General features: G+C 39.4%; 3 protein-coding genes, 2 long non-coding RNA genes and 1 other non-coding gene across 10 annotated transcripts; 2 read left to right on the plus strand and 4 right to left on the minus strand.

The window, feature by feature from the left end:
• Nucleotides 1-501: 501 nt before the first annotated feature.
• LOC116924264 (beta-galactosidase) lies at nucleotides 502-5,118 on the minus strand. The gene is made up of 13 exons (XM_032930785.2): nucleotides 5,032-5,118; nucleotides 3,967-4,154; nucleotides 3,732-3,898; nucleotides 3,495-3,645; nucleotides 3,357-3,420; nucleotides 2,587-2,697; nucleotides 2,367-2,531; nucleotides 2,079-2,300; nucleotides 1,901-2,019; nucleotides 1,566-1,838; nucleotides 1,360-1,494; nucleotides 1,064-1,288; nucleotides 502-1,001 (listed from the first exon to the last, which is right to left on the minus strand). Exons 2-13 carry the CDS (start codon nucleotides 4,033-4,035, stop codon nucleotides 747-749), a joined length of 1,956 nt encoding a protein of 651 aa, XP_032786676.2. The 5' UTR covers nucleotides 4,036-4,154; nucleotides 5,032-5,118; the 3' UTR covers nucleotides 502-746.
• Nucleotides 4,470-10,644, plus strand: LOC116924263 (gelsolin, cytoplasmic). Of its 2 annotated transcripts, XM_032930783.2 has the most exons (18): nucleotides 4,470-4,611; nucleotides 6,290-6,364; nucleotides 6,433-6,498; nucleotides 6,661-6,784; nucleotides 6,861-6,973; nucleotides 7,037-7,214; nucleotides 7,278-7,399; nucleotides 7,465-7,563; nucleotides 7,746-7,766; nucleotides 7,877-8,014; nucleotides 8,071-8,194; nucleotides 8,266-8,507; nucleotides 8,572-8,805; nucleotides 8,868-8,990; nucleotides 9,055-9,300; nucleotides 9,374-9,484; nucleotides 9,545-9,670; nucleotides 10,132-10,644. In XM_032930783.2, the coding sequence occupies exons 1-18, from the start codon at nucleotides 4,546-4,548 to the stop codon at nucleotides 10,198-10,200; spliced, it is 2,277 nt and encodes a 758-aa protein (XP_032786674.2). In that variant the 5' UTR covers nucleotides 4,470-4,545; the 3' UTR covers nucleotides 10,201-10,644. The 2 variants fall into 2 exon arrangements, with proteins under 2 accessions (XP_032786674.2, XP_032786675.2); XM_032930784.2 differs by lacking the exon at nucleotides 7,746-7,766.
• Nucleotides 7,405-9,113, minus strand: LOC116924269. The gene is made up of 4 exons (XR_004394807.2): nucleotides 8,976-9,113; nucleotides 7,875-8,023; nucleotides 7,628-7,818; nucleotides 7,405-7,546 (listed from the first exon to the last, which is right to left on the minus strand). It is a non-coding gene; the product is annotated as an uncharacterized LOC116924269 (long non-coding RNA).
• A 260-nt stretch (nucleotides 10,645-10,904) lies between the features above and the next one.
• Nucleotides 10,905-11,026, minus strand: LOC123473997. Its single transcript, XR_006648612.1, has one exon. It is a non-coding gene; the product is annotated as a U5 spliceosomal RNA (small nuclear RNA).
• A 2,087-nt stretch (nucleotides 11,027-13,113) lies between these two features.
• Nucleotides 13,114-14,636, minus strand: LOC123473810. Its single transcript, XR_006648083.1, has 2 exons — nucleotides 14,536-14,636; nucleotides 13,114-14,074 (listed from the first exon to the last, which is right to left on the minus strand). It is a non-coding gene; the product is annotated as an uncharacterized LOC123473810 (long non-coding RNA).
• LOC116924260 lies at nucleotides 13,810-23,245 on the plus strand. Of its 4 annotated transcripts, XM_032930774.2 has the most exons (11): nucleotides 13,810-14,067; nucleotides 17,520-17,665; nucleotides 18,354-18,490; nucleotides 18,652-18,745; nucleotides 19,029-19,196; nucleotides 19,568-19,753; nucleotides 19,947-20,021; nucleotides 20,756-20,863; nucleotides 20,932-21,020; nucleotides 21,107-21,275; nucleotides 22,128-23,245. In XM_032930774.2, exons 2-11 carry the CDS (start codon nucleotides 17,546-17,548, stop codon nucleotides 22,218-22,220), a joined length of 1,239 nt encoding a protein of 412 aa, XP_032786665.1. In that variant the 5' UTR covers nucleotides 13,810-14,067; nucleotides 17,520-17,545; the 3' UTR covers nucleotides 22,221-23,245. The 4 variants fall into 4 exon arrangements, with proteins under 4 accessions (XP_032786665.1, XP_032786669.1, XP_032786666.1 ...); XM_032930775.2 differs by lacking the exons at nucleotides 13,810-14,067; nucleotides 17,520-17,665 and adding an exon at nucleotides 14,679-14,784; XM_032930777.2 differs by lacking the exons at nucleotides 13,810-14,067; nucleotides 19,947-20,021.
• Nucleotides 23,246-23,760: the final 515 nt, after the last annotated feature.

The following is a 23,760-nucleotide window of genomic DNA, read 5'->3' on the forward strand; positions in this document are numbered from 1 at the left end:
GCGAACAGGGCGGAGGGGCTTGATGGATACGTTCGGTGGAGGGAGAAACTTTCGACAAGGTCAACACCGTTTCTATCTTATGCCTTTCTGGAGCGGGTTTTAGATAAACATTCCAAGGGAAAGTCATAACATTGTGTCCTCGGGGCCTTTCTATTCTTTCCGCCTCCGTCTTCTTTTGAATCAAACACCTGCTCAAGAAATATTTCTAGAAAAAAAGGGATGAATCGCGATAAAATCAATGCTGACCATTTAAAAGAAGCTGGAACAAGGAAAATGCATAAAATAACAAGGAGAAGATTGTATCGTTTAATGGGATTCGAACATGGGTAATCACGACCGTAAATCATAACCTACCGAGTGGCGTAATCACTTTTTTTGTTTACAGTTTTTTTTTTTTCTCTAAAGGTCAAACTTGACTGGATTTCCTGGATCTCCTACTTTAATCAGTATAACTGGTCGAATATAATAAACCGGTTTTTGAAAACAACAGACATCTGGCAGTGAAATCCCCAACTGTGCATTGCATTTTTCACGTTTAAACAAAATCATTAAATGTTTACAATGCGGGATAAATCCCGGAACAGCACGACCCAATATTTTTGTTTGTTTGTTTGTATATTATGTTTAAGTATAACAAACCTTTGGCTTTGCTTCTCTAATTCAAGGCAGCAGTGAGTTAGCTACTATATCCAAAAACCAGAATGTTAATTTCAGCAACGACTTTGACCGAAGAAAGTGTTTTCATTTTAAACACGCTTCTTAAAAAGCTTGATAGAGCTTTTCTTGGCAGGCGTATCACCATCTAAAACTGGTTTTGCGACAAATTCAACTACGCAATCCAGTACATTTTCATTACAAGGTGAGCGATCCTGTTCTAGGATGATCAGGCGGTTCTTCGACGGCCACGCTCGTAGAAAGTATTTTGGAACATAGAGAGTTACTTGAGGACCTTGAACAGGCCAGTAACGACCGAGATTAATGCCGTTCAAGAATACGACGCCCTATAGATGTTCAAGAATTTTAAAGGGAGTTTTGGAAAACTTACCAGCCTATTTCAACCAACCTTATGCCATCCTGATAAACTAAGAAAAGTATCGGCCATCTTGGATTCATTGCGCCGAATAGCAAACGATCCGCTGAACAAAGACAACGTTCCTTTGATGGGGAAACCCTGTTTTTTTTCGAGCTTGTTCAGCCAATCCAATTTGACCGTGTCATTAAAAGGCAAAGGACGATGAGTCCAGTCCACCAGGATTCGACCATTAATTGTCACTTGGCTTGTTAGCCCCTTTTCAAAATGAATGATGTTTATATTAACAATGTGTCATTTAGTCAGAGAAGACAAAGGAAGAGCCTAACCTTGAAATCTTTTATTCCGGAGCCGTAGGCTATTCTTCCTTGATTTTCCACCAAAATGCAGAGTTTCTGGTTGTCAGCGGCTTGGACTGGAATTGAAAAGAGTGATCCGCTTCGAGATAACACTCCGACAAATTCCTACATCCTTAACATTAGCTAGCAAAACAATGAAAAAAAAAAAAAGGAAAAAGACATTTTTTTGTCTTTACCATGTCGATATAGATATAAGCCCGATCGGCTAATCCCTTTATTTCTAAAAGAGCTGGATCAGGAAAATGGCCGTGCAACTTTGTGCAGTATAAGACGTAGCCGTTAGCTTGCCCTAAAGCTTCAAAAGTCAACGGCGAAATAGAATGCACTAAAGGTCCAGCGATTGGAGTGGACAATATATCCCACAGGTGTGCTACGTAATGCAAATGGACAAATCCATAGGCTGCCTTAGGATTCGGCCCAGGAGCCGGAAAATCAGGTAAAGGCAAGTACTGTAATAAACAGGTAGTAGTTAGTTTCAATCACATTTTGCATGGCTAGTTTTCAAAAGCACCTTGGAGATTACATCCCTTATGCTAAAATATTTTTCCGTTGGGTCTCCAGCTTCGTTTAACGGGGCATCATAGTCGTAAGACGTGATGCAAGGTGTGTAAGTATTGGATGGCAATGCACCTTTAGTAAGGGCTCGTTACGATTCTGACATTTATGAAAGTACATAAACTTATCGATACCTGAGGTAAATCCGAACGAAGTTCCTCCGTGAAACATGTACATTGAAACAGATGCATTCAGCGCAAGCATATCGTCCAGCGTTTTAGCAACATCTCGCTTGTCAACCTTCGAGTGTGGTTCTCCCCACAAATCTAACCATCCTGGGTAAAACTCAGAATTCACTCTTGGGCCAGCAAGCTCAAAATGACGCTGCGGCTTAAAAGCTTCCAGTGCATTTGCACCTTTGAGTAAGTATACAGGAATAAATAGCGTAAGTAATGAAAAACAATTTGTACGTCAAAACATACCAGCGCCAAAATCTACGGTTGCATAAACTCCGGGTATTTTGCCACACTGAAGGTAACCATCTCCATCTCCATCGGTAGAGAAAAGGACAACATCATTGCCGAGATGTTTTCGAATTAAATCTCTTAGCCAACTTGTGTAGTCTCTGTCGCATGCCGAATAGCTACCTGTAAAATTATGTGATGTACTTCTTTACACATAAATGTCAAAATACACACGTACCATATTCGTTTTCAACTTGAACAGTGATAATTGGACCTCCATTGTTATAGAGGTAAGGTTTGATTTTAGGCAGTAGCACAGAAAACCATTTCTCGACGCTGGCCACGTAACCTGTTTTAATTTAAAAAAATTTTAAATGTCTATGCTATGTTCTGCCAATAAAAAGAATTATTAGTATTGGATCGCAAAGTATTAATTAATCGCATCAAGCATTCTATTATCTTCGCCGTATGCACTAGCAGATTTTGCAAATTGCCCAACATACCCTGACGTGCTGGATCCTTGGTAATTACGTTTAATGTAACTGTATATGGAACTGGTTTCACATAACATTTTCAATTGAAACCAGTTCACAATTAGTCAGTAGCCTACAACCTGATCAAATTAAAGTATTATAATTATGGATTTCATTAAAGTCTCTACAAGAACCACCGGTTCTTTCTAACCTTAAATGAAATTGGTACTTTTTCTTTACAAATTTCGTGAATTCTTCAGTTCTTTCATTAACGAATCGCAAGGTTTGTTGCCTTATGCTAAACCTGCTTTCTACATATTATTTTCAGTAACTGAAGCCGCTGGTATAGGCTATAGGGAAAAAATAACAACCAGAAATAACACCAAAGGGAGGGTTGGCATGGTAAAAATTATGTAACAATCTGCTGTAGCCAAATTTTAATGTACACAACTACCTGAATTTCTTATTTAGCTAACTACATCTCATAAACCCTTACTGTTAGTTTTATAACTTTTTCGAAATTTGTTGTTCTTACTTTTATCCATTGTACGTAGCTTGATGGAAGGATCAACTGCCATGAGCCAGAATGGTAAACCTCCCTGGTAAAGACAAATAATGTATTCTGTAAATATTAAAGTATTTTCTATAAATTGCAAGTATAAATTCATGTTACCATGTCTCTTTCTGCATCAATGAATGGGCCTGGCCGCAGGATTACACTAAGGTTGAAATTTTGAGCCAACTGTAAATAGGATTCTATATCTAAATTGCCCTCAAACACATATGACCCTGGCTGTGGCTCATGGGATACCCATTCCACATACCTAAACAGTAAACAAGTAAGCAAAAAGCAATAATTAGTTGTACATGTTGCTGGCAAAATAAAAAATGGAGTGTTATTAAGCCTCACGTTTCCAAGGCATTTAATCCAGAAGCTCTCATTTTTCTCATACGGTCAGGCCAGTATTGGAATGGAACACGGAAATAATGCATGGCTCCCGACACATAGCGAAAAGGTTTTCCATCTTTGATAAATTGATTATTTGCGTAATCAATTGAAAAATTGTGGCTTTCCTTCTAAATAACGTAGGAAATCTTTGTTAAAGATTAAAGAAAAAAATTATAAGGATTTCAATTTAACTTACAAGACTGTCGCCATTAGAGGATTGCGTTAGGCAACAAACTATGCATAGAAATACAATGTTTACAATCATTTTGTAGAGCAGTTCGACAGAACTGCAGATTCTCTTGGTTTTCCTATGTTGTAATATTCGCCGCCCACTTACATGTGCAGGATGAATGTAAATAAATACAAGGGCACAGTTGCCAAATGCTATTGAAATAGACGAAAATAGCACAAACAATCAGCAATTTGCAATTTGCTAGTATGTATAACATGATTTTGTAATTTTTGGTTTTGCAAGGTTTTCCTTTTTTTCTTTGCAAAAACTTTATTTAAATCAAGGCTTTCACAACACTTTGTCATTTTTTCCCCCGTAGGCCTCCCAACTCCCATCTCTGCGGCCACCATCCTCTCCATGACGATCAATGGGGCGGCGGCTAGGGTCTGGGTTTCCCAGAAGTTGCTGCCTATAAAACCAGACGCAGCTGCTTTTCTGTCTGTCAGTTTCTACCGAAAAAGTTCGCATTCGAACACGATTTATTGGCTTTCGGCAACGTTAACGTTTGAATAATTTAAAACTATACTAATAAACGCATTTAAAATGCCGGAATCACCATTTGGAGCTGATGTGGGTAAACAACCTGGTCTGGAAATTTGGCGAATCGAGGTAAGGACAGCAAAACAAATCATGACTAAATGAAATTTTCACGTCAAACCTAGAAATAATAAACAGGGACATCGATTGTTGACATAGAAATACGTGAAATTTGCGGTGCTTTCAGAATTCAGATCACGTCTTTTCATTATCAGAATCGGATTTCCAGTTGCCGCGTACACAAACGAAATCATTATAACAATCAAAATCAAACTTAACGGAAAATTCCTTATTTTGGAGAAACGTTCGTACTGGCACAAAATTGAAAAAGTTTCAAAGTGAAAAAGTAGTGAAAGGTTACACAAAACACGGAACTAAAAATCTAAATTTAGAACTATAGTTCCCCTCAGTAGCTTCTCTTTCTAGCAATAACATTGTACAAACTCCCGGAAATGCCAAAAAGAAGAGAATATGTTTTGAAAAATGTTATACGTGTCTGTCTTTGCCTGCTCCGGTTGCCAGAAAATGCACCAGCGAAAAACAATGTTGATTGCCATTTACTAGTGTTGATTCGCCTGTTAAATTATCGGAATGCTACTGTTAATACTTTCTAACGTTATCCTATCACATACGCACTAACTAGATTTCATAACTGAAGAATAGCCCACGGCGATTCCGTTTGCATAGGAAACATGGGCTGTTGAGCACACAGGTGTACAGGTTACGGTACAATGAGCGCAAGTCTGGCACACCTTGAGGCAGTGGTAGATGGCCATGGCAGAATTGTTTAACACCCACACGCCTTGCGAATAGGACTTCATGCACCACTGACGCATGTTTTTCGAAACAAGGGCACAATGGCGTTGTCATCAAGCTGAAACATTCGCTGAAAATTCTATGGCTGATTTAGAAACCGGGAGGACCAAACAATAACGTGGTTAACATAAGGCAAAATCCCATGTCGTAGGAAGTTATTCTTTTTTCCATGGCACATCTATCGGGTTCTTTCCTGTACATGGCCGCAGGTGAGTAACTCCGAGTTCTTCCTCACGTAGCCCCTGGCATGGGGAAGGGTGATCAATTGGGATGGAGTCACCACACGACTCATCCGGTTTCTTCATTCCCAACTGTATGCTTTAGTGGACAGTATCGAGATGACGCAAGTTTTGGACGTGAAGCATAAACCCCATTAATATTTCTTCATCGTCAGAATACTTTCCTGGGAATGTTTGATTCATACCGGAAACCCCCGATAAGATAAACTGGAGCAAATAAACTATTCTTGAAGCATTTCGGCGAACACCGTTACCTAAATAACCACAATAGAACTAAAAATATGCCCATTACGAAATTACGGTTTACAACGGTGCAGTCACAAAAAAAATTAAAAGCCAAAGCCAAAGTACATTTTCCCGGAAGGAAAATGTCGATCATAAACCACATTGGCAACCAAAAAGTTGAGATATTGAAACAGTTGCGTTTTTCTTACAATTCTCGCCTACTAATCTTATTGTAGTAGCTCAAAAAGGGATTCTTCTAACGGAAAAATGGTTCCCAAGTGAATTTCACATTATCAAATTCACTTGCAATATTAAAGAATTCAACTTGGCCGACTTATCCTAAAAGCGTAGTTGCGCTCCTTTCGAAATGGAAATATTTATAGAGAAATGTTGACATATCTTTGGGCTTTGGTGACCAACGTGACGAGCGTATGGTGCAATTTCTAATTTCGATCCATATGTCTTTACAGAATTTCGCACCAGTTCCATACGACAAAAAGTCGTACGGAAAATTCTACAGTGGAGATTCTTACATTGTTCTGAACGTGAGTATTTTTGGAACACACAGCGTCTGCACAGAAAATCTTAATATTAATGATAATTATTTTTACAGACCCGCCTGTCCGGTGACAAGCTGAAATGGGACATTCACTTTTGGCTCGGGAAAGACACTTCTCAGGTATGTTATTGAAAATCCATGGAATTTTCCACTGGTTCCATTTGACAGAAAGATAATCAGTATTATTTAAAAGAATAAACCTCTTTCGGCGTTGGCAATACCATCTCGATCTGTCACTGTCTGACCGTTTCCAATGAAGCAATAAACTGTGATTGATTATAGGATGAAATGGGAGCAGCGGCAATCTTCGCTGTTGAGTTAGACGATCATCTTGGTGGGGTTCCTGTTCAACATCGGGAAGTTCAAGAATATGAATCGTCGATGTTTCTGGCAAATTTCCCTGGGGGTAACTAACTGCTGATCTATTTCTCTTAAGGAGCTAAACAAAATGTAATTATTCATTAAAATATCACGATGTGAAGGTGTACGATACCTCGATGGCGGAGTTGCCAGCGGTTTTAAACACGTTGATCCCGATCAAGTGGAGAAGAAACTTTTGCAAGTTAAAGGCAAGCGAAACGTTCGCATCCGACAGGTAAATTTGCACTGGCAGTATTCCTTGAATATTCAGACGGAAAACTAATGGAAATTCCTGCAGGTCCCCCTCGATGTGTCTTCGATGAACAAAGGTGACTGCTTCGTTTTGGACGCTGGAAAGGTCATTTACGTGTATATGGGCAATGGCAGCAAAAAGATAGAACGCTTGAAGGCTATTCAAGCTGCCAATCAAGTCCGGGACCAGGGCCATGCTGGAAAAGCCAGGATTGTTATTCTCGGTTCGTTGCCTTTGTGTACAAATTCAAAATCACGATTTTAATGACTATTTTTGTGTAACGTAGATGAATTCAGTGGCGGCGGTGATATTACCACGTTTTTCAACGAGCTAGGTAGTGGATCACCGATGGAAGTTCCGGAAGGGTCTACCGAGGACGATGACATCTCATTTGAGAAGCAGCAACAGGCAGGAATTCAATTAACATTGTTAAATCGAGGAGAATCCCTCGTAATCTTTCTTTAATACTCTAGTCGTCAGTAATATTGTTCCGCGTGAGCGATGCTAGCGGTCAACTGGTGATTGAAGAAATTGGGCAAAAACCATTGCAGCAATCTATGTTGAAAAGAGAGGTTAGCTGCCAATCCCTTCTTTCCCTATTTTTCGTTGAATATAATTTTTGCAGTTTTTACTTACACTTTTCACGAGAAATTTGCTTGTGACACTAAACGCATTAACCGTTTGATTTTTTTTTTTTTTATTGCGCTTCTTGCTTTCACTAATACGCCAACAATTAACTGTTTGATTTCGGAAGAACGATGAAAGCGAAAATTCGGTGAGTCTCTGCTTTGCGCATAAGTTGCATCCAAAATTTTGCAGTGTGGCCCCTTAATGATAAAGAAGAATTGTATGGTTTTACTGATAAAAGTTTTACTTTTTTTACAGGATTGCTTTATCCTCGATACTGCAGGATCGGGACTCTTTGTTTGGATCGGCCGAGGATGTACTAAAGCTGAGAAACTTGAAGCGATGAACGTGGCTCAAAAGTTCTTGACCGAGAAGGGTTATCCGATCTGGACTAAGGTAAACAATCTGTCAAATAGAAATCAAAGAATTTACTTGAAACGAAGTGACCTCAGGTTAACCGCGTCGTGGATGGCGGAGAACCCACGATTTTTAAGCAATACTTTGCCAGCTGGAAAGAAGAAACGACAACATCCCAATTCCATGTCCCTGTACCCACTAAAAACGGTCGCATCGCAGGTAAGAAATTTAGTTTCTAGGATTTTACTAATTTATAAAAAATTTACCTATTCATTTTTTTTTCGCTTTAGAGTTCAATGTTAGCTCTCTGCATAGAGACAAACTTCGCCTGTTACTTAAACAGGGCGGTGCAGCTCCAGGATTTTCACCCGATGATGGTTCAGGACAAAAGGAAATTTATCGTGTCGAGAATTTCGAACTGGCACCGGTTGATCCCTCTGCCCACGGAATGTTCTTTGGAGGTGACTCCTACGTTATTAAGTACACTTACAATGTCGGTGGAAAAAATCGCTACATCATCTACTTCTGGCAGGTAAATATTTGAAGGACAGCAAAATATACAAAATAGTCAAATGCCCATTTTCTACTGAATTCAGGGTAACGACAGCACCCAAGACGAAAAGGCCGCCTCAGCAATCCATGCTATGAGATTAGATAACGAAGTGGCCGGCAAGGCAGTACAGGTTCGCCTCACCCAAGGCAACGAGCCCCGTCATTTCATTAAGATGTTCAAAGGTAAGATGATCATCTTCACCGGTGGCCACGCCAGTGGATTCCGCAACATTCACGATTACGATAGCTACGATGTGGATGGAACCCGTCTGTTTCACGTAAGTCTTACCAGTAATATCGCCCATATCGAATTATTCTATCCGCGTCTCTTAATAAACAGGTTCGGGGTTATGGAGCTGATGATATGCGCGCTGTACAGGTAGCCGAGACCGCTTCTTCACTCAATTCGGACGACGTGTTTGTTCTGGAGACCCCATCAAAAACTTACCTATGGAATGGCGTTGTAGGCTTGGCTCGTTTCATTACACCCGCAATAGTTTTGATATTTATTTTCATCCAATTCGCAGGCATCGTCTGATGATGAAAAGAGCCTTGGAGTAGAGATTGCAAATCTTGTGTCCCCTGGTCGTGAATTGGTTCCTATCAATGAAGGCGAAGAGCCGCAAGAGTTTTGGGATGCCTTAGGTGGTAAAGGTCCTTACACCACTGTCCAACCTGATCCTCCGCCAGTGTTGAAGGCCCGTCTCTTCCACTGCATCTTGAACATAGCCGGTCGTCTAAGGGTGGAAGAGATCAAACCCTTTAAGCAAGAAGTACCAAAATAGACATAATGTCTCATTTTAAACTCACTTGATAAACTCATGTAAATTTTTAATTTCACAACAGGATTTGGTTGATGATGATGTGATGGTACTGGACTCTGGTCATGAAATCTATGTCTGGATTGGACTGCATTCTACAGATCAGGAGCGGGCAGCTGGTTTCAAGATGGCCCAGGTAGACTTCTACATGTCACCATTATTTCACCATTTACTGTAATTCATTTATCTGGTGTAGGAATACTTGAAAACTGAGCCATCTCAGCGTAGTGTTGACTCAACACTCATATTCATGATTCATCAAAGACAGGAGCCAGAGAGCTTCATCGATGTTTTCCCCACCTGGAATAGAAACATGTGGAAGGTATAATAACAAGAACAGCAAATTCATCTCTAAAACCTTTTGCCAGTAAACCTCTTGCCAACAGCAGTTTTCAGCTCTCTCTTCATGTTAAGCTATGACACTTTGTTAATCTTACGGTTCACACACACAACAACCACTTCCAATCTAGTTTTATTTCCCTAAAATTGTGTGTGCCAATGGAAGTTGCATGACTACAGACGAATACTGTCTTGATTTTTTGGGTTCTTATAGCATTGGATGCAACAGTTTCTCTCAACTGAGCCTCACCTTTTGGGTTAAGTTCTATCCTGTACTGACCACTTCATTCATTTTACTTTTTGCTTCTTTCCCAAAGCATGCTCGTTGTTACTAAAAACTTCTTTATTAATCTGATTTGATGTACCGTAGTTTCAAGACGACCTAATCCTATTTAGTGGTTTTGTTTGCAACGTCCGATTTTTTGTTTTCGTTTTGTGTTTTAGGAGCAGAAAACTTACGAACAAATAAAAGCAGAGATCATGGCATCCAACGGAGTTGAAGACGACGAGTAATTTCTGTGAACCAGAAAACTTCGCGGCATTTTGTGCGACTTCTTAGCCAAGTTTTATCATGCTTTCGTTTCGTCTGCTCTAACCATTCTAACAAAATGACTGCTTATTACCGAAATTCACTTGCTAATTTGAATACGGTTTTTACTGAACGACGCACAATATTTCTGCACTTAACTCTCTTGTCTATTCTGTGATATCCTTTTCCTGTTCCTTAACGCACTAACTAATTTTTTTAAGTAATTCAAAAGGATGCGTTAAACTTCGTTCTTATTAGAAAGATCAAATCCGATCTGAAGGTTATGATATGGGGATTATACGCCATCACATTGCTTTTTTTGCCTGTCCGAACTTCCGGTATTTGCTCGTTTTTTCTGCTTTGACAACTTTTTACTGTGTTTGCCATCCAACAACTATAAAGTCTAATACACTATTCGAATATACAAACCGACAATGTATATGAAATCCTCCATAACATGCTTATTACACTTGAGAAACCTTGCAGAAAAGTAGGTGGTTTATCAAATAAAGTTTTTCGTTCGATACCGTATTGCGTATTGCTAGCACAACACACTGTCTAGCTAAAAGTTGCAAAACAATAAATTAGCATACCAGACGAGGATACACTTCCTGAGTTACGATAACATAGTTCATAGTTTTATTTTATCTGACATTCAAAATATCCTTTGCTTTATTATCTTAAGTATGTGCCTTCATAAGAAGACACAATTCAAAAATTGAGTCATAGACTCATCAGTTGCTCCCGACCACGGAAATCTTTAGTAAAAGGCGAAAGATTTATCCGGGTGTTGATCAGAAACCAGAGTACCTTAGGTCCGTTTTTCTGGTAGTATTTATGCATGTACCACATGAAATCTAGAATCGCAAAGTGGTTTCCCATTGCGAGGCGAATACTCTTTTAATGATCTTTCATTTCTCACAGTTTTAAAAAAATTTGTTAGATGTATTTAAGCTTATCAGAGCTCATTTTAGAGTTTTTAAAATTGAACAAAAATAGAGGTTATAACTGTGAAAATATACTAATAATTGGGTGAATACAAAAATAGTAACGAATGAACCAGCAGCGTCTGCTCAGTTTGATTAATCGATATGTTACGGTTGTAGTACCCGATTTCGATACCTACCTCTGTGTGGAAAATCTATGATTGTGGATGTACGCTTACGCTGTGATTTAAACGCGATGGGTGATAAGGCGATTTAATAATTTATATTCTGCAACTGCAACATGCAAAATTCTTTGATCTGCTAACGATGAAGTTTCCTCGTAGATAAACGGCACCTTCGTCTTCTGTGGCAAGGACGTCTGAACAAACAGGCAGATCACTAACTTTTTCATTGTACAAAAACTCGTGTTAAAAGATTTTTTCGGACTTATATGTTCAGCATGGATTAGAAAGGCTTCATCACTTGCTTATTCCGGCTTATTCACAGTTGCTCAATCAGACGTATGCCGTGCATGAAGGACCCGACCTTTACAGCCGAACAAAATAACTAGTAAAGAGAGGTTGATCAGCCTGTTCTCTAGATGCTGCAGAGTCCAAACTTCGCCATCTTTCCAGGTTTAGCCAGTTGGCGTTATTAGGGACGATGTTCTCAGGTCGCCACACGGTGCCACAACTAGAAGAGCCTCCGACTGGAGAACACTGTCAATTCCGGACATACGATGACAGCACCATGAGGCTCTTAGATTATCAACACACTTCTAACATGCAACAGCCGGCACCGGAATAAGCTGGAACAACAGGAACTATTGAGCATTGACATTCGGATGGAATACCGTAACATCTACGTACAACAACGATCCCCATGCGTTGTGTATGTCGTTCTAACATAGACCCCAAGTTTCTTGAATGATTGCCACATCGACACATCCACGGGAATCAATATTCGTCTTTTAAGTAGATTGAGGAAAGTGAAGGACAAGGATGTAGAGAAATCACCTGTTGCCTGATATAGCCTAGTATCCAGACAGTTCTTTTGTTTGCTTAATGCTTAATGCTTTAATGCTTGCAGCATTAAAAAGCCAGCACAGTGAGATGAGATTGCCAAGATTTTATTTAAGAAAGTAAGAAGCTTAATTTAAGCATATGGAAAAAGACAGTATCAAAATCGAAACAAAACGTTGGTTTTTACTTCAAAAGCGGCATCGTGCAGAACGTGAACATGTTGCAGAACTTTACCATCGTGATTGTAGCTCCACGATATTGAAAAGCTAATCACTGGGAGGCGATTCTGTTTACCTGGCGGATTGACTTAAGGTTTACGGGCAAGAAAATGTGCGCCTGCGTTGATACTACAAGGAAATGAAGAAAAACAGCGGACAAAGTAAGCCAACGATGCTTTGATTTTGAATTTGTGTGACATAATTGGCTTTTTTTAACGAAATATTCGAAATGCAAGAGTGACGTAGTTTGCATTTTGATTCCCGTCAGTTGATGGAATTCCTCATAGACTACAATTTCCCATTTTTTTTTTTTTTTTTTACGAAGGATATATAGTCCTGGATTGCTAGGAATTCAAACATAAATCTTTTGAGTATTTAAAGGATTATATAGTTTATGATTCCTAATAGTTGACGCAATAGAAGTCGACAAAATAAATCTTCCTTTCCTGGAATTCGTCGCTATTTTTTTACCGTTAAAATAAACAAAAGAAGATAATAAACATTTTAGTCTTAGAGGAGAAAACTGTGAACCTGGGAAAAAAACGCAATTCCATAACAAAATCTACAAGTCTATATACATTTAGCCATTACACACAGAGGCATTTTTAGCCGTATGTCTCTTACTATATAGTTTCGATTCTTGCCCAAACAAACCTTTAACAAAAAATCCATACCCGTTGCTGGATGTTTGACAAATAAGCTCTTCTATAAAATAAAAAAAAATTTTATAATTATTTACTGATCAAGCAATTTAATCATTCACATTATAGTGTCTACAAAAAATGCGTCATATTACGTGGCTTAAAAAAAACTACTTTTGATACAATATATTGTACATAATTAAACAACGTTATAGGCTATGTAGTCCTACAATTATGACGATTCATGTGTGGGCTGGTATGTCATCGATTGTTGGGATACCGGAGACAAAATCTTCAAGCTAATATAAATACACGCCGAAGATGTATTCAATGTAAACTAGACAAGACATTATTATCATACAGACCCGCCCTTAAAAAAAAAAAAAAAAAAAAAACGCCTATATGAACTATGTTGTGTACAAAATGACACCGCGGGGCATGTGTGGCTGTCCTGTTGTGATTCTGATGAGACTCTCAGACTCGACAGGAGAAGATGTTGTTGCTGCTGCTACTAGGCGCCAGAAGAGAGTGGGCGCACGGGATGAGTTTAAAAATAAGCGTGGGCTCGCCGTGAAAGTGACTGCAGTATATATATATATAAGTAAGGTGCCGTATATAAGACACGATACCCTTCAAAAATACAAAAAAGAATAAGATAAAAAAAAAAAAAAATCCAAAAGTAAAACAGGACCCGTAATACAAGCAATCGGGATAAGCCAAGACCCAAGTCTGCGTGAAACAGAGAGAGAGAGAGAGAGAGAAGCGGAAGCCTATGTTTGGACGAGTTGAAGGGATGGGAGGAGCGGTCGCCAGCAACAGCATAAGCCGGCTTGGAAATCAGCTCGCAGAGCAGCAGGAACGCCAGTTTTAGTTATTGCGGCGTCGATATTATTCAGTGGCCAAGTCTTCGAGGCGGGAGCGTGCATCGAGTCAGCGTGTCGCAAGTCTCTCGATCATCTTTTTGTTTCGTTTCACTCAATTATTCTTTCCGTCGATCGATTACATCATCCATCCAACAAGGCGTCTCGTCACTCCCCTTCACGAGTAAGTCCTCAACCGAAAAAACAAAAAATCTTTACTACATTTGTGATATATAAGCCAAGATTCTTAACATATTGTAACTGGATAATGCTTGATATGTTCATGGTTCTATTTCAAAGACATTCTTATGAAACTTGTCTTGTTTCTTAAAAAACAAACACAAAATGGCGCTCGAATCTTAACCCTTTTTCATCTACATCATATGAATGAGCTCAATAGACCTATACATAACAGTTTAGTTCACATGTATGTAGCTAATAGTTTAGAGGCTAATTCGTTTAAACAATATGCAAATCAAAAGCTGATTTCTAAACAATTAATCGATGTTTCTATTAAAAACAAAATTAAAATGTGAACATGTAAAACTTTCGCTAATTAATTGTTCCTGTTTCATGTTGCTGGCATCCGTTGGACATAATTCCTCCCACTTATTTCACAATCTCCACAGCAACAAAAAAGACCTCTACTTACCTTTATATTACCTCTTCATCTCATTGGCTGCGAGAAATCCATTCAAACAAAATCTCTCATCATCACTCACGATTGCCGGATCGTGTAGCCTATCTATCTGTGAAGAAACAGAGAGGTCGCGCTGTGTATTTATAAACTTTAAAAAAGAAAAAAAAAAAAAAAAAAAAAATGAGTCGACCGCCATTTTGGCGAATACCGCGAAATCAGACGAGGGACGATGACCCCGATGCTGAATCGTCATCGGCACTGGTACGTAATTTCTAACAAAATCCCCTTCGATACTTCCAACACGATAACAGGAAAATGGTATCGTGTATAGACCATTCTCTCTCCCTGTGTGGTATTCAGTATTTTTATTACTATTAAATATAAGTTGCCATGCTGGTAGTGAGTGATCCAATTTTACCTCCTGTCTTATTACATTGTGCAGTGAATTGTGGCGTCGTTTGTGCTGTTCCAGATAGAAATGTCACCTTGATTAGTAGTATTGCACACCGGTTGATCCAACAAAATGTTATATCTAAATTTACTGACGTGACCAAGACTATTTAAGTGTAATGATAGGTAAAAGACTACTAGGGGAGGGGGGAATTAAATGCGCTATATCTACGTATTTCCCCAATTTTTTTGCCCAAGCTTTTCCCAAACGGACACCCATGCGAACAACTTTTTCTCCCGCTCTCGCCCGCTCTCGCCCGCTCTATAATTAGACAGTCGGCGGGTCAAAGATGGCCGTTACCTCGCCTAACAGAAACTCGCATTCTTATTTCCGCGTTTTCAGCTGCGATGTTTCTCCCGCTGCAACGTGTGCCAAATCTTATTAGAGCACAACGTTGCCGACTGTCTCGCTACGCTCCATTCCAGCCGAGCAAAAAAAAAAAAACAAACAAAAAAAAAAGACACGAGCCATATCACGCGAGACATTGCTATCCTGATGCGTGACCTATTTCCCGGATGGAAAAAAACTAAACAAAATAAATTATTCCGGAAATGTAAAACGCAAGTGCACAAAGCATCACGTATGCAAATTCTTAGCATTTACTTTTATTATTTTTTTCTTCTTCATCCGCCATCGAGCAGTTGATTTTTTTTTTTTATTATTTATTTTGTTTGTTGCCTCATTCATAAGATGATGATCGATGACGATAAGGAACATTTTTGTTTTAAATCTTACTGGCTCAGTGAATTGTCGCTGTGCCATCGGACAGGCGACATTTCGGAATAAGATGGAAACCCACGATGGTGTGGATTATTCTATGCCAAGGTTACATCACAAGCCAGGCATCAACACCGATGTGGTACCAGAGCGCGACAGAATATTCGAGAGGAAAACTGCGCACCGTGAAAAAAGACTCGTCAGCGTTCAAGAACGACATTATCCGATTTTTCCAGATTTTTCACGAGAACAACAGCGAGGAGAGAGAGAGAGGGGGGTGATACTTTTAATTTTAGGAAACTGAGTCGACCACTTTGGAATGCAATCAACAACATTTCTCGTGGACTAGTCATTCAAATGGCATGTGGTGACCTTCTTCTTCGTATTTAATAGACTGATGTCAGCTGCTAAAACAAAGGAATCGCAATGTTTGATTCATCAATGATGAATAGTTAAATAGCTTGGATCTGAACGCAACGAAAGAGAAACGGGAACAAACTTTTCCAGGTAACTGAACTATAAAAGGCACGATTCCATCTCGTGCAGTCAATATATTCTTTTCTTGGCTGTCCAGCCAGAAACTCAAAACGAGTTTAAAGGGATGTGACTTATGCTAATGGGAGGTCCTCTTTTCGGTTTGATGAACCCCCCAATTTTTTTTTCTTCTCCCTCTGCCTAAGTGTCACGCTGTGTCCCTCTCGTTTTGAAATGGCTGCCAGACAAACAACATTGGACATGGCCAAACCGACACGAGTTTCCTCCCTTTTAAATTTCCGTTTTCCTTTTTTTCCTGCGCTTTGTGGCCGGACCTTTCGCGCTGGCCATCCGGATAAAGAGCTCACCTATTTTAGGACTCTCTTTCTTTTCATTCCCTTGTCTGTTGCATACATCTCATTTTGTTTTCTTTCTTTTGTCCTCTTTTCGTTCTTAACGACCGCGAATTTCGAACGCTTCCTGAATACGCGCTAATGACAAACGGCCTCACGTATTCCTCAAAAAGGTTCGAGCAATCAACTGCGTAGAAGCTGCAACGTATAGAAAGGGGAAAAAAATAAAAAATAAATAAGAGCGAAAACAATGTGAAACGACGTTAAACACGTCGTTGTCTATTTTCATTTGGGCGCATCGAAGATTTCAGTACGTCGACCTTTTGCAGAACAGTTCGCCGTTTATTCTCTCTGCACCTTCTTGTTTCGGACGTTTAAGTAACTATACTGTTTGCCCTTGGAGTTCTTTTGGATCTCTTTATAAATCTTTGACGACGTTACGCGTCCCGTTTTCGTCGTAGTTGTTTTTTTGTTTTCCTTCTTCTTTCTACGTGCGTCCAGTAGGTTCGTCTGGCATACGAAAGAATTGTGTCGTACGTTGTTTTGTTTTTAATTTGGCACAACGCTGGTGCCAAGAAAGTCAAAAGATTTCCGTCAGCAGCATCAGTATATAGAAAAGCAACACACACACACGCACACACACACACACACACAAAAAAAAGCTTTAGCCGGTTCTAGACGAACGAGAGATAGAAGCATCCAGTAACCGGAGTGCGGACTTTCCGCCTGTTCAGTCGACTATTATTGCGAGTCGTGGACGCCCACACGGTCGCTGTTCTCTTGCTAACGAAAAATATCTTTTGTTTTTTTAAATCAGTGCTTCATTTTCTATTGATTGAAAAAGAAAACACTTGACAACTTTCTTTCAAGTTTCGATCGTCTCCCCCCTTTTTTTTTTTTTAAATTGTCTCCGATCCGATTTTCTTTTTGAAACTTCAAATCGTGATTTGTTTCGTGGCGTGTCTTCACGTCATCCCTTTTTTTTCACTCACTCTCAATAGCGATCTTCGAGAACTTTCATTCAATTATGACCGTCATGAGTGCCGGCGAGTTGAGCGTGAACCTGCAACGGGACGGATGTAACGAACCGTTCGGCTTCCGGCTTCGAGGAGGCACCGATATCCGAGAGGCTTTCATCATCCAACGGGTGAAATGTGTTGCCAATTTTGTCTAGTATCATTGTCGATTTAATTACCTAAAATTAGTGTAACTAGTTATGTAAACACACGGTACTTAACAGATGGGCCTACGGTTAAATGAAGTAGATGGAATTCCAGGCTGGATTTCGTGACTGTTATTTAGCCAGTAGCCTATACATATACTTGCGGTTGGGTTGGGTGTTGGGGCAAATTTTAGTTTGTGCAGTCGCAACTTCCTCGCCAAAATGCGGGAAAGTCCTTTGTCGAGTGTCGGTGTGTGTGGTTCTCTCTTTTTTTGGCACTGAAGCTCGGGCCTAAAATTAAATATTCGTTTTCTGGGCGAAAGCCCGCCTACCCAACAGTTATACGCGTAGATATACACTTGTGTTCCACTGACCTCGTTTTTCTTTTTCTCCATTTTTTGTTTTGTTGTTGGTCAAATGTTCACGCTGCTGGCCAAATGCTCGCATTTCCCCAAGTTATATCGGGAGGGTGTCTGTCTCTCTTATAGAGACTGCTGAAAAACCTTAAGCCCCATATGCCCCTGTATATAAACACTTTATATTAATGACTCTCATAACATTGGCCAAGTTGAAAAATTCTCAGTTTTTTCCAGCCGAGGGAAACAGTATACTGTTAAAAGATTCGATGATCATATGTTAAGATGACTGTACTGACGTCGATGCGTGTGATCAGGTGGCCGTGGGTAGCGAACTGCGTCGGGGTGATGTTTTGACGAAAATCAACGGTCATCCTTGCTCCATGATGACCCATCGTGAAGCTGCTGAAATGATCAAGAATGCCGGTACTACGATCAACGTCTGCGTTCACCGGTAGATTTAACGAAAACAACAATTTGAATTGCAATTTGTTTGTGTGTACTACATTTTCACCTCTTTTTTTGATATCGTGATTCTCACCGACCGATTTTCTTTTCAAATGACGTTAAAATTGGGGTTGTTAAAAAACAACAAATTATTATGCGCACCTGTAGAGCTGGCCTGCCTCTTGTGCAACAGCCACGCCCGGTCGCTGCAGCTCCCGTTGTTGAATCCTCCGCTGCTCCGTCCGGTCCAATTAGTCAAAAAGTACGTTTCAAAGAGCTCATCATCTTTTCATTTGAAAATCACATCACAAAATAAATATATATAAAAAAAAAAAAAATTACAATCTGTTTTCTGAATGTTTCTGCTTGAATCTTGGAATGATTTGCTTGTGCCACCTGCTCATGACCTCTCCTCACATCTTTGACAATCATCGACTAAAAAATTGATAACTCGAGTGAATGAATTCATGGAGTTTAGTTCCCGTTCGATTTGTTATTAGGGGGAAACAAAAAAAAAATATTCCTCACGTATTGACATTTAACAGGCGCCGACCCTATCGGGAGTTTCGAACACTCGGAAGATTTCCGAGATTATGCTAAGTCCTGTTGAAAATCTTCCCGTCACTGTGTTCCCTAGCTCAGCTATCAGCGAATTCAACAAGCAAGTAGAAGAGATGGATCGCGACCGCGAAAGGATCGTCGTCACTCACCAGGTAAAATATCGCGTGACAGTTAAACAATCCCGCGTGTGAAATCTCGGCTCGCGAGCTTCTCATTCCCGTTGTCAGATGTCTTCCAACTACAATTCATTACTATTTTCTCCGTTGACTGCCATCCATAAAAGTAGCCTATAGTGTCTTTAAAATGGTGTCGTGACAAGTTGCTCTATCATTTCGATAGAGTTTTCCGAATTGACTTTCAATTCAAACGGAAGTGCGTGATTGATCGACATTAGCTCCTTAGCTTTTCTGTAGTTCAAAACCCAAAAAAGAACAAAAAGTAAAAAAGAAAAAAAAAAAAAGAAAATATAAACCGTTTGAAAATTGCCAGAAGCATTTAATGAAAGTGAGTTAAACATTAATAGCCGTACCGGACTACTCCGCTGGTACTACCTGGGGCGAAAGCGGGACGTGACAATGCCACTGCTACGCAAAGCTATTTGGCACTGCAAACTCAACAGAATGCTATGCTTTGGAACACTCCCGGAGCTCCGTTCCAGCCGCAATCCAGCGCCCACTCGTCCTCTAACGACGCCGTCCTCAAGCAAAAGGTCAGCCACCTCATTAAAAATTTAATCTCACTCTGCATAGTCTACATATATTCAAATTTCTATTGTGTGCTAGCAACGACTCCTTTTACGTTTTGTTCGTCATATAAGAGGCTTGATTTCTCTATACATGTATATATTCTTATTTTGAAAATAATGATAAGACAAAAACATGTACACGTATAAAACCAATTAGGATCAGGAATATAAGGCGATATTTGAAAAGGTGTTTGAACCGACCAAAGGCTGGCGTGTGGATCACGAACATCAGGTACATACAACACTGCACACATTTGCTAGTATATACTATACACATTGACAAACACTGCTGCATCAGTATAATCAGAGCAAGAAAAAAATTATTGGGAAGCTCGTTAATATTGCCAATATCAAATTAACACGATTCTCATAGGCTCAGAAATGTATTTACAGAAGGAAACAGAGCACATTACTGCTGCTACACGACATTCGTGTTATATGCCAAGCTTCTAGGTGTATTGGATTTCATTGCAGCCTTCATTTCCCGCATATGTAATGACGTAATAGAGAGATGCTTACGGAATTCGGTAGACAACGTTGATTGCGTCTCATATAGGGTTCACACCGACCTAGAAAATAATACGTTCGTAGTGCTGTTAGTATATAGTCTATACAAATGAAAAACATATAGATCTAATAAAAAGCTATAAAAAATGAGTAAGTATATATGCTACTGTACTGTATATCGCTTATGTATTTTTAAGCGCAATTCTTCTGTTTGGCTTTTTAACCGAATGCTGTGCATATGACGTAATCCTTTAGATCGATAAAGCTTACGCATTTAGGATATGTCTTAACTGCAGGTTATTTAAATATTGAACGTTGAATCTCTTAGCTGCGTAAAGTAGCCTACCCGCTATGTAGACCTACTCAGCAATGAAACTTATCCCTTTCCCTTTTTTTTTTTATTCGATACGTAAAAACGACCGGTTTGACTATTCGATTCTGATCGAATTAAAAAAATAGTTGGAGGCAGCTGCCGCCATGGTGCAGAGGAAAATGGCTGCTGTTAATGAACCGGCCGGTCAGACTGCCGTGATTCACGAAGCTGGTGATGCTCCACCCAAACAAGAAGTTAGTCCCGAAATAAATGAATTCAATTTAAATTGTAATGAATTTCCTCTTCTTTTTTTAAAAAACAGTTGGTGCATAAGCAGTTTAATTCACCTCTAGGCCTTTACTCGAATGAGAATGTCCAGGAGGTACTGGCCCAACAGACTGGCATCATCCCGTAAGTTTTGATGGCTTATTTGTTTTTTCGTTTTTTTTTTTTATTCTTTGTTATTCAATTAAATTTCACCACATTTCTAAAAACAGCGCCAATCCTGCTCGCAAATTGGATATGAAGAATTCAGAAACATTACGTGCGTTGATGGAAGAGAACGAAAAGAACAACAAAACATCAGCCGCTCGTGACAGTCGCGGACTTAAAGAAGTTCGACCGGCTGCTCCCGTCAAAACAGTCGCTTCCAATCCTCACTTCAAGGTAACATTTGTAAAGAAATTGCGCATTCTAGCATCACCCTCCTGCCACGCACTTAATCACCACACGTGGAACGAAATAATGAAGCAGCTTAAAACATTTGCGCACCGTAAGAGAAATGACCTTTCCGTTATAGGTGACGGCTTTATTCGGCAAAAAGAACATTTTCACGATTAAGCGCCAGTCCTCTCCCGTTAAAACTGTCGTTCACTGTAGACTAGGTTAAAAAAAAGGCCCGCCCTTTGGCCGTGTTCTATTATGGAACACCTGCTGGCGCTTGACATTCACACCTTCGAGCTCTTGATGTTATTACGCATTCAGGAATCAACAGCTTTTTCTCGGGGATATACAAAACGCATTGGTTTATTTAAAAAGGGACTCGAAAAAAAAAAGAAAAGAAAATCGTGATACAATAGATCCTCTCGCAAAAGGGTGTCATCAACGCCCTTTCCCGTTCTCCTTGGCATTTATGTAAAATTCAATGAATATAGAACATTTGACTGTAAGCTCGCATTAAACAGATAACGAATGCAAGGGAAAGCCAACACTTAGAGGTCCATGCAATCTCGCAGAGTAAATAGTTAAACGTTTTCTCTTTTGAAGCGCCATTAAAACCTGCGACTGCGTGGCAAACATTTTCCGAACGGGAAATAGGAAGCGTCCCATGCTATAGTAAGAATAACGCACTTGGAGCAATATCGGTTACTTGGCAACCAACTCACTGTATCCGGCGGAATTCTCTATTGTGCGCTATGTGCTTTACTAATACGGTTTACGTTGCTATGGAAGTGTTTTTTTTTTATTTTTTTTTATGTGATTGATTTTTTTATATTTTATTAATACGGTTTCATTCAGGTCAATGTGATGGGCTTGGAGAAGGAAAAGATCCAGCAAAGTTACAGCTTCAAACGATTGATGGCTGATGTGCTGGGCGAGACGGATTTTTAAGGACGTTAGGATCCAGAATGAAACGTGTATCACGCACCTATACGCAATTGGAGAGTTTAATTAAAAAACAATGGTGCTAACGTCCCCCAAAAAATTCAATTTGACGACGTGGATGATGATTGATGACGGACGATGACGAGGAGCATCGCGTTTTTCATTTTTGATCAAAAAAACAAACAAAACAAACAAACTTCTATTAATGAAAGTTATGTGCATCTTGCCGCTTCTCATAATTATCTGCAGTATATGTAATAAGAACAAAAAGAAAAACCTAAAAAAAAAGGAAACCTTTCACTTTGTGGCTCTCCACTGCCCACCCTTTTCTTCTATCACTCGTTACACGACAGCAAAGATCAATCTAAAAATCAATAACAAATAATAAATTAATCAATCAAATTCATTCACCTGTCCCAATATTTTGTGCCAGTAGAGGAAAAAACAACAACAAAAGTCTTTTATTAGACTGTTATTCATTCAACCTATATTTGTATCATTTCTCTTATCACTGTAAAAAGATATGGTTAGTGGCTTTAAAAAAAAAGGTTGAGCTCGCGTAAGAAAGTTGTTAGTCAGAGGCTATTGGGTGTATCATCACGAACAAAGTGATTCTCCGGAATCCTTGCGTTTACGTTTTCCACTATAAGTTTCAATCAAGAGAGTCAAGACCTCTTGTCATCGAGCTTTAAATTAAATATACTAATGCTTATTTTTCTTTCTTTTTTTTCTTTTTTAAGTCTTTCACTCTCTTGTGTTTACTCCCCTAATTTAAATGCTATATACGCCGTAGTATAAAGGTTTAGACTTTATTGCCTTGAGCACTCACGCGCTATAGGAGTTTTAAAAGGTGCTGATGAAGAAAAAAATTATGTGTTCAATGCATCCCTTTAATATTCACCCTCCACAAAAAATTTCGTTTCTTATTTTTCCTCTGCCTCCTCGTCATCAATCCTGATTCTTTAATTTCTTTTTACTGTAACTGTACTCATTTCTGCGTTGAAGAGATTACATTTGATGAAATCGTGAAACTCGTGTCTACACACACAGCACGATAGAATAAGTGAGACACAAAGTTTTGAGTACATTGGGTTATGTACTCGAATCCTTTTTTGAATTCTCCAAGGTGAAAAAGAAAAGTTGAGTCTTTGATGCAGTAAAATTTTAAATGGCAGAATGAACGGCTTTTACTTTACATCGTTTTCGCATGGTCGAACCAGTTGAAAAATGGAACAAAAGCCGATGGGCTGTGGACTTTTTATGGCATAGCATATCAATTTGGCTAAAACCTAAAGCAGAGGCGGAAGGGTAGGATAGAGTTTAACTGTTTGACGTCAGGATTTACGTCCCCTTTAGACGGATCAGTCTACAAATGCGGATGGAGCGTGGGTTTCACGGTACATAAGTGAGCACAGAACCGACCAAAATTGGACAATATCTTTCCTCGTCATCGTCAAGAGGAAATTTTTGTCTCTATCTCCAAATTGTTGTGCATAGGCCTATGTATAAAATAACGCTTCCGGTCTCAACTGACAAGCATGTAGTG

Source organism: Daphnia magna, linkage group LG6, assembly GCF_020631705.1.
Source record: "Daphnia magna isolate NIES linkage group LG6, ASM2063170v1.1, whole genome shotgun sequence".
NCBI lineage: Eukaryota > Metazoa > Arthropoda > Branchiopoda > Diplostraca > Daphniidae > Daphnia > Daphnia magna.